General features: G+C 36.5%; 1 protein-coding gene across 1 annotated transcript; it reads left to right on the top strand.

Moving 5' to 3' along the window:
* Positions 1 to 4,129: 4,129 nt before the first annotated feature.
* On the top strand, positions 4,130 to 9,486 carry LOC115953736 (external alternative NAD(P)H-ubiquinone oxidoreductase B2, mitochondrial-like). Its single transcript, XM_031071501.1, has 10 exons — positions 4,130 to 4,287; positions 5,572 to 5,842; positions 6,276 to 6,482; positions 6,575 to 6,825; positions 6,941 to 7,160; positions 7,275 to 7,379; positions 7,612 to 7,878; positions 7,971 to 8,092; positions 8,749 to 8,868; positions 8,953 to 9,486. The coding sequence occupies exons 1-10, from the start codon at positions 4,190 to 4,192 to the stop codon at positions 9,038 to 9,040; spliced, it is 1,749 nt and encodes a 582-aa protein (XP_030927361.1). The 5' UTR covers positions 4,130 to 4,189; the 3' UTR covers positions 9,041 to 9,486.
* The last annotated feature ends 489 nt before the right edge of the window (positions 9,487 to 9,975 follow it).

A 9,975-nucleotide genomic window follows, 5' to 3' on the forward strand; every position in this document is an offset into this window, starting at 1 on the left:
CTGAAACATACATCAGCTTTCCTAAACTTGAATCAACTTCTTGTTTTGCAGTTCTTAGTTGTGTAAATTGTATAGTGACAACTGTGGTTGCTCTTATGCCAGTTATATATTTCATTTTTGCTTTTTGAATACCAATGGTGCCAAAGTCATTGGAATTCCAAACTAAACTTCATTAGTTCTCGTTTGACATGTTCATGCTTAGATGGTCTCTGGTTATTTTCCTTGCACAAGGAAAAGATAGCATCTTAACGGTAAGTTTTGCCACGTCACATGATAACATATAACTCATCTTTTAACTTTTTAATTTTTTTGCCACGTCGCTTGATAACATATAACTCATCTTTTAACTTTTTTAATGTTTTGGATCGGCAGTTCGGCACTAAACAGAGTTACATGTAATAGTAGTTTTGTCACATTGGCTATTCACGTTATATTGAACACTAATTACACATTAGCTCTTATACTCCCATACCATAAAAGGACCCTAACAATTTGATGAAGTTGCATCTTCTTCAACTACTGGCTTTTTGGAAAGAAAATTTGCGAAGTTCATTTAACAAAAGTTAACATATTTGGACTATGTATAAAAAGGTTACATGTGTCTGCATCGTATCGTATCTAGTGCACTGATGCATTGGACCTAAACTGCATCCATATAAAAAAAAGTTAAGAAGTTAAAACACATGGCATCAACTCAAAACATACGAATAGAAGGCCAAGCAAATGAGTAGGGCAACACAGAGAACTAATCCATAGGCGGGGCAAAGTTGCAATGGGACGCAACTAATACTATTCATGAATGGAATACATATGTGGATGATTGCAGGTCGCCCTTGCAGAGAGTGCGTAACTCTCAAATTGTGCATTCCTTCAGGGAAGCAAACAAAAGTGTAGATGCCTTGGCTTGCTTAAGGCGATCTCTTCAGCTAGACTTATGAGTTATTTTTTGTTCCCGCTATGGGCATGTTGTAAGAGAAATCTCATGGATTCTAATATCTGTCTAGTCCCTAACTTTTCTTAGTTTATTGCATCTGTATTTACCCCCCCCCCCACCCCCAAATGAATGGATTTTTTTTTTTTTTTTACTTTCCATAAATTTCATTGAGAGAACCTGCTCTTTTTTTTTTGGTGAAAGAGATGATATTATAAACTAAGAAGAAGCAACAGACATAGAACACAATCTGTTAAAGCACAGACCATTGTTGTCTTGTTCAAAGAACACAAAGGCGTCCACAGGCAGACTTTCAAAAATTCTAAAATCTAAGTCTTGATCAACACCTAACCTGGCAAGTGCATCTGCACATTGATTCGATTGGCAGAAGCAGTGTTTAAATTGCACCTGCTGGAACTTCGTGATGAGCATCACGCAATCATCCAAGATGGGAGAGATCACATCATTGACATAACCCGTCTTGCAAAAAATCTCCGCAATGGATTTAGCATCCAGTTCTACAATAAGAGAGGGAATATTCAAGTTACTATACAGCAATAGCCCATCCCTTAATCCCCATAATTCAGCCACAAAGCTGTTCATGATCCCTATATGCCTTGAGAACCTAGAAATCCACTCCCCATGACTATCACGCATAACTCCTCTACAGCCAGCCAAGCCCGTACTACCTACAGCACACCCATCCGTATTTAACTTGGTCCATCCCTCAGGGGGCTTTTCCCAACGACATGCAACTACCACCCTTGGCATAGGCCACCTTGGAGAGCTAGCACAATACATGAACTCGGTGTGCAGATTCTCAATTTCAGTCGAGAGCTTCGGATTCTGAGCTTTACCAGAGAATATCGTTTGATTTCTACCTTTCCATATCATCCAAATAGCAAAAGAAAATAGCTTACTCCAATGATTTCTTCCATACATAGCCTTGCTACCCTTACTCCCATTCATTATTAACCACTCTTGAAGATCGCTACTCCAAAAGACTTGATTTGTGTATCTAACTCCCAGTTGCAGCCAGACAGCCCTAACCCGAGCACAGTCTCAAAGAGCATGCAAGACTGATTCCTTATCTACTTGGCAAATAGGGCATAAATCATCAGTACCCATCCCCCTCCTAACAAGGCAACCTTTAACACCAAGACTATCATGCACACATCTCCAAATAAAGGTTTTAATTCTAGGTAAGGTATTAATTTTCCAAATCCACCCCGTAGACAAAGCAGGCACATAATTAGTATGCTCAACCAATTTATAAGCACTTTTAACATCGAATCCACCTCTGGTACTACCAACCCAAACTAATCTGTCAATCCCTCTGCTTGTGATAGACACCGGAGTAGCTAGGATCAAGTTCTTAATGTCCAGAGGTAGAGCAAAAGGAATACGACCCTAATCCCAACCCGAGTCAGTCAAAACATCCTTTACCTCAAGTAATTCAGCTTCACGGGTCAACGGGCCTAGGATCCTATGACGAATGGGACCCCCTTTGATCTAATTCCCAAACCAAAAACTCTAATTACTGTCTCTACCCACCAGCCACATACTACCTTTATTGAACACCTCCTTACCTCTCTTTATAGCTGTCCATACCTGAGAACACGGAAGACGATCAGTATTTATGGCCCTTGCTCTCCTACCAGAACAGTATTTTTGCTTTAAGACCCTTGCCCAAAGCATATCTTGCTCTGTGTGCAACCTCTAATTCAGTTTTGCAAGGAGAGCAATGTTCCTTCCTCTTGCCGTTTGAAGACCAAGGCCTCCTTCCTCCTTAGCTCTAGTAACCTTTTGCCACCCAACCCAATGCATCTTTCTTTGATTCTCCGTACTACCCCACAAAAAATTTCGGTTCACCCGGTCTATACCATCCAAAACTCTTCCCGGAAGAGTAGCACACTGCATTATATAGGAAGGGATAGCCGCTGAGGAAGCTTGGATAAGCACTGCACGCCCCGCCAAAGAAAGCAAATTAGCTTTCCAACCCGTTAATTTTTGTTTTACTCTGTCAAGAATAAAATTATACTCTCGATAAGACATGCCCGACTGTCTAATAGGGATACCCAAGTACTCTCCTAGGTAGGGAGGTTGAATCCAATCGACCTTCCATATACCTTAACAATCAACGCCCTTGCCCACGGGTGTCTGATTTTCTGTTTGAGCTCTCTCGAGAACTTTAAAGCCACTAGGCCTTCCCTAAGAGCCTCTACTTCGTCATCTGACTCTTCATCGTCCTTCATGAGGTCTCCAAAGTTAAAAGCCTGAGTGTATGCACCAGGAATCTCACCCACAACCTTGTCCTTAAAAGATATGGCTTGACTCCACATACCTTGGGGCTGGTTTGGAGATGATGGTCTTGAATCACTACTATCACTGAATCCTGCATGATTCACATTCTTAACCTTCTTGTTGCTGTGAGCCAGTTCCTCTTGTTCTTCACGCGAAAGGGAAAGAAAGGAAGAGCTAGCCATCAAAATTTATGAGAACTTGCTCTTATGCTGTAAGAGAGAGTAGTGTATTCTTTATTGGCAAAATCAGTGATATAATTAGAGAATGAAGAAAAATCCTACCAGAAATGAAGAAAAATCCTACCGGAAGTCAATAATTAAATACCTCTTGCCTAATGGGTAACTCCCTCCTGTCACATGAACCAAGTTGATTGCACTTCAGGAGCAGCAGCGAATATACCACCATAAATACCCTATAAAATTCCCCAACAACAACCATAATTTTTTGAGAAATAAAACCGCCATAATAATTTATATTAATTTAATCACTTTAATGACAAAACTGGGTACTTTTAAGCCTTTTACACTTCTTCTAAAAAAAAAAAAAAACAATCAAAATAATCTGCTTCCTTCATTTTAGGCTTATTAGAGATACTGTATCACTGTCACAAAATACAGAGGATCCTTTCCCAATTTATTACACCACGTTCTGTTCAAAAAAAAAAATTATTACACCGTTACACCTCGTTTCAAATAGTTTTACAACCCAGTTTGACAAGTCAAATAGAACTAACAAAAAAACAAAATAATAATAATAATAATTAATTAATAAAAAAATATAAACCCTCACAAAACCCTGAGAATGTTTATTACGTTGTTGCGTGAGGGTTACTCCTCAGACATTGCCTCTTCTTACATATATATATAGAGGGCACACTACATCGTTACTGTCTCTTTTTCTCATTGTTGCAAAACCCTTTCTTTCTTTTCCTTTGAAAAATAAAGGGTTTTCACAATGAGTGGTTACTCTTTCTTTCAAAGGTTCCCTACGGTTTTTCAAACTCACCCCATGCTCGGGAGAGTTCTTGTTGTCTGTGCCGTCACTGCCGTCAGGTCTAATGCTTTTTGCATTCATGGAATTTTTATATTTTAGATTGTAGGAGTTCTAGTACTATTTTTTTTTTTTTTGTTAGAAAGGCCTGTTTTTTAAGGTTTGTGTTCACTACAATCTTTGCAGTTCCTGAAGTTGATGGAAAAGATTGTTGTTGTTGGTGTCAAACTCATTGAATTTGTTTAATATTTAGCATGAAAAACACAGTTTTTAATACCAAGTTGGCTATATTTATGTGTGTGTACTACATATAAAGTGAAAAAATTTACTCCCTCATATTATTTTAATGGGTTTTTTTTTTTAACATAGGATTTGCCCTGTGTATATGGGAAAAAGAGAGAGAAAAAGTGTGTTATGTTTCATCTAGAAATTACTGATATTTTATTTCTTATAGTCATTGTTTTTTTATATTGTTTTATCTTGTGGGATGAATAAAAATTGATATATACTGTTAAACATTGTCCAAATCATATGGCAGTCTCTAGTCAGGTCCTTAATCCTGTTCCCAGGTTCTTGCTTTGTCCTATAGGGTGTGCTTATGTTGCAAAACGATGTTTTGGGTTTAAGATGAGCGTTTGGGTTTTAGCACCTTTAGGCTCCCAAATCCAAACGGACCCATAGAGGTTAAAAGCTGAAGGAAATACTAAAATCAAATCTAGTTTGACTTGCATGATTTACATGACTTGTATACAAGAAGAAAAATTATTATACCAATTCACTCATTATTTGGATGTTTTTTTTTGCTGAATCACTCATTATTTGGATGTTGCAGGAAAATTAAGTGCTTTGTATTGTGTGTTTTTATAGAATTCAGCTTGTTCTAGTGACTTTGATCTAAAAAGATAAAAGAAAAGAAATTGGTGATACTTGAATTAAAGATGTGACTGTGATTCATGATTTCTTGTCCAAAAATCTTGCATTATGAAAGACAGTCATTTAAAGAGCAGGGTCAGTAGCTAGAAGATTTTTGTGGTATATACAACCATTGCAAACTAATGATACTAAAATTTTAGTTGACTGGTTTCCTAATTTTTATGTATTTGTACATCTTTAACTGCAGACTAAAAACTTGACAATAAGTACTACTATTGACTACTATCTCTGATTGATTTCTATTTAATGCTTGTTTCTGGATCTTGAAATGGAATAAAAAAAATTTCCTCCTCAATTGTTGTTATTATCAAATTGTTTTTTCCCACTCTAGTTGCTATGTGGTTTAATTGGTTTTTTTATCTTATTATTATTGAATTTTCATACCCTTAATCTGGACCTTCTATTTGTTGCAGTGGTGGAGGTCTTATGGCATTTTCTGATGCTAGACAAAAATCTATGTATGCTAAATCAATTCAACGTGAATTCAAGAAAAAGAAGGTGGTGGTAGTTGGAACTGGATGGGCTGGCACCAGCTTTTTGAAAGAATTGAAAAACCCCTCATATGATGTTCATGTGGTGTCACCTCGTAATTATTTTGCATTCACTCCTTTGTTACCTAGTGTTACTTGTGGCACAGTGGAAGCACGCAGCATTGTTGAACCCATTCGCAGTATTACCAAGAAGGTAATCTTAAATGAATGAGATATGAAATGACTATGCCATCTACATCCGTTTCTATTGACATTTCTGTCATAAATTTTTCTGTGGCCTTAAAAACATGCTTGAGTTTTACTGTGTTATATCAGATTGTATGTTACAAAGTCAAGTTCAAATAAAAAATAAAAAAAATTCATTGTATGAGAATGGGATGAGTCTTTTATCTAGAATGGTTAGTAAGGAGCAAGTCATTTGAATAATTTTCTATCCTTCCGCATCATATTGTGTCTGTATGGTATAGTATGCATGTGTATAATATTGTTAATATAGTTCAAATCTGCTAAAAGCTGAATGCTTATGATTATATAAATTGTCAAGCAATTTAAGCCTTTTGAGCTAGTCATTTTCCAGGGAAACTGGAGTTATTTAGATGACACCTTTCTTTGATTTTACATTGCAGAAAAGCTATGATGTCCACTTCGAGGAAGCTAAATGTTACAAGATTGATGCAGAGAATAAGAAAGTTTATTGTCAATCTAGTCAAGACAAAAATTTTGATGGAAAAGAAGAATTTGCTTTAGACTATGATTACCTGGTGATAGCCATGGGAGCCCAATCAAATACATTCAACACCCCCGGGGTTATGGAGCATGCCCACTTCTTGAAGGTATCTTCACTTGGAGTAAAAATTAAAATATACTAGCAGCATTTTACTCTTTTACTCTGTTATAACTTAAAAAAATAAAATACTTTATGTAGGAAGTAGATGATGCTCTGGGAATCCGTAAGACAGTGATTGATGCTTTTGAGAGGGCAAGCCTTCCTTCTATAAGTGAAGAGGAGAAGAAAAGGATTTTGCATTTTGTAGTTGTTGGTGGTGGTCCAACTGGTGTGGAATTTGCTGCAGAGCTTCATGACTATGTCTATGATGATTTAGTCAAGTTATACCCTCAAAGTAAAGACTATGTGAAAATCACCCTCATTGAAGCTGGCAATCATATTCTGAACATGTATGGTACATTGCTTTTTTCACATTTTCAATTTAATTCTGTGTAATTGTTTCAAGTCCTTGCTTCTCTTTCTCTGTTTGTTTTCTAATGCTTTCAGTTGCTGCTAACGTTACAGGTTTGACAAGAGAATTTCCGCATTTGCTGAAGAAAAGTTTCAAAGAGATGGTATTAATGTGAAAACAGGATCAATGGTCGTAAAAGTATCCGATAAAGAAATATCTACTAAAGTAAGAGCAACTGGCGAGGTTGTAAACATACCTTATGGAATGGTTGTCTGGTCAACTGGTATTGGGACTCGCCCTGAAATAGCGGATTTCATGAAGCAAGTTGGTCAGGTGTGTTGCTCTTAAACTACACTGATTTCTTTTCCCTTCACTTCCAATCATAATTGGTGTTAGCTTTGTATATTTTTTTACTCTAATTGTTTGAATTTCTATTCCTTTGAGCAGACTAACAGACGTGTGTTAGCTACTGATGAATGGCTGAGGGTGGAAGGATGTGATAACGTATATGCCCTTGGGGATTGTGCAACAGTAAACCAGCGCAGAGTCATGGTATGATATCTACAGCCTGACTTATTTGTGTATTTTTGAATATAGAGAGCACTCAAAATTGTGTATAACTCATTTACATACATTTTTGTCATTGTCTTTTTACATTTAATTACAAGTTATCATGAATATCTTTTATTCGCCAAGTCAGCTGAGAGGAAGATGTTTTATAATTCTTTAGATTTTTTTTTAATTTTTTTAAATCTTTCATTTATTATTAACAACTTGTTTTCAGGAAGATATTTCCGCCATATTCAGTAAAGCAGACAAGAATAAATCTGGTACTTTAAATATAAAGGACTTTCATGATGTTATGGATGACATCCTGGAGAGGTACCCTCAAGTGAAGCTTTATTTGAAGAAGAAAAAGATGAAAAATTTTGCTGCGTTGCTGAAGAATACTCAAGAGAATGACCAAAACAAGCCCATTGAAATTGATAACGTTAAGACAGCTCTGACTGAAGTGGACTCTCAGATGAAAAATCTCCCTCCAACAGCTCAGGTACTTGATTTAGTTTCCTTTGCATAACCTATTTGACCTCCTGCTAAAAACATTCTCACTTCTTGACTTCTTGTGTCCTTGTAATATTCTAGGTTGCTTATCAGCAAGGCCAATACCTTGCAGACTGTTTCAATCGCATGGAACAGTGTGAGAAGAATCCTGAAGGTCCTCTCAGGTTTAGGGAATCTGGACGTCATCGGTTTCATCCCTTTAGGTACAAGTAGAACTTTGCACAAAATTTTGTTTCTATTTTTCCTGCAATACAGAATGTATGTATGACATTATGCAAGCTGGAACATCAGAATTAATTCAGTCAATAACAACTAGAACTACTTGTCACAGGTGATTGAACATAAGATTGAGAATTGTATATTAAGGTTTTGATAGCAAAAGACATGCAGCACTTAACTAGTCATAATCTTGTTTTACATTAATGTACCTGCCAGTGTCAAACTAGTCATGTTCTAGTTTTATGTAAAGTCGTCTTGACTGGTTTGCTATGGAAGTATTTTGAATCTTTTTCTTGCTATTTCTGGAATTTTCAAGTCTCTAGACTGAGTCACTGACCCAGCTATGTCTCAGCTCTCACTTGGATAATGGCTTTTCTGCATGCAAAATACAATAACCTTGTAAACTGAAATCTTTTAGGTTTATATAAGATATCTGGTAACTTGTATAGGAGCAAGGCACTTAATAATTTGTGTACAAAGTGTATTTACTTTCGCACTCTCAAGTTATCAGCACAATAATCAATATGAAATAAGTGTGTGCGCGTGCATGTGTGTCTGTTTTATCCATCCAATTTCACAATGAGGTAGGCAGGAGATTATCCTTGCAATGTAGCTAACTTTTTGATGGTTTTAATTCTAGGTATAGGCACTTGGGGCAATTTGCACCACTGGGAGGAGAACAAGCTGCATTCCAACTTCCTGGAGATTGGGTCTCGATTGGTCATAGCTCTCAGTGGCTCTGGTACTCAGTATATGCCAGGTAATTTATTAATTCCCATTTGCTTCCACGATCTAATAAGTTGTTACCATGTTGTCATTGTCTGATGGTTGTATCAACTTACAGCAAGCTAGTCAGTTGGAGGACAAGAATGCTGGTGATCTCTGATTGGGGAAGGAGATTCATATTTGGAAGGGACTCAAGCAAAATCTGAGACTAGATGGGACCATATGCTACATTAGAGATTTGGTTCAACTATAAAATTATCTTGTCTAGACAATAGAGGCCTAGCAATTTTGATCCATATTTATTTGAATTCTAAGTTTTGTTTTTCATCTATCACAATTTTGTCCTTTGCGATCCACATAGTGAAAATTTATTAGTAGTTTGAAGGTGTTTTAACCAGAACTAAGTATTGGTTAAGCCAGGTTTTTATGCGTTTGGTATTTTTATTAGTAGTTATTGATGTAATTCAAGGCTCGGGTTAGCTTTGGGGTTTAGGGAGTCTAAGGAGAAGGGTGCAGTCCAAATTGGTTAGTTTCAAATCTTTAATTAGGGGGTTCTTTTGGGAGAGGAAGTTTCATGAAGGTGTTGCAATGGCATGTGAGCAATTGAACTGGGGTGTTGTGAGTTTCCGAGACTGACTTGTGAGATATTTCTTTGTAGAGAAGGTTGGGTTTCGGAGTGTGAACTATTCATTCATTTCATTGATTTTTTTTTTTTTTTTTTGATAATTTGATAGATAGAAAGAGGAGGAAAGATTGAACGGTGAATGTTATAGACACACCAAAAAGTGCCAACTTTGAGCTGCAAGGCTCTTGCTATTATTTGATTTTTCGAACAAGGAGTGTTGCTTAATGGGTATGACGTGATATGGACTTCCTAGTGCAAGTATATAAATTGTGTATATTCTTTAAAATTGTATATGTATATGTTAAATGTACACAATTTTGTATGTTTTTAAAAAATGTGTAGATTGAATATACAGAATACTGTACATTCTTAAAAATTGTCTTCTAGAATCTATTTTAGTTCAAGATCCCTCTTAACCTAACTGGAATATTAGTAGATCTGTTCTGTCCAAAATGGAAATGGGCTATGGTTATAAACTTATAATCATGTAATCGACTCAATCATTAGATCATAGAT

Source organism: Quercus lobata, chromosome 7 (genome assembly GCF_001633185.2).
Source record: "Quercus lobata isolate SW786 chromosome 7, ValleyOak3.0 Primary Assembly, whole genome shotgun sequence".
In the NCBI taxonomy this organism is placed as follows: Eukaryota; Viridiplantae; Streptophyta; class Magnoliopsida; order Fagales; family Fagaceae; genus Quercus; species Quercus lobata.

Bases quoted from the DNA above. Each gene is read 5' to 3' on its own strand.
- LOC115953736 (XM_031071501.1), top strand. From the start codon at position 4,190: ATGAGTGGTTACTCTTTCTTTCAAAGGTTCCCTACGGTTTTTCAAACT. The intron at 6,483-6,574 runs GTATCTTCACTT...TACTTTATGTAG, and splicing joins AGCATGCCCACTTCTTGAAG to GAAGTAGATGATGCTCTGGG. The intron at 7,380-7,611 runs GTATGATATCTA...ACTTGTTTTCAG, and splicing joins TAAACCAGCGCAGAGTCATG to GAAGATATTTCCGCCATATT.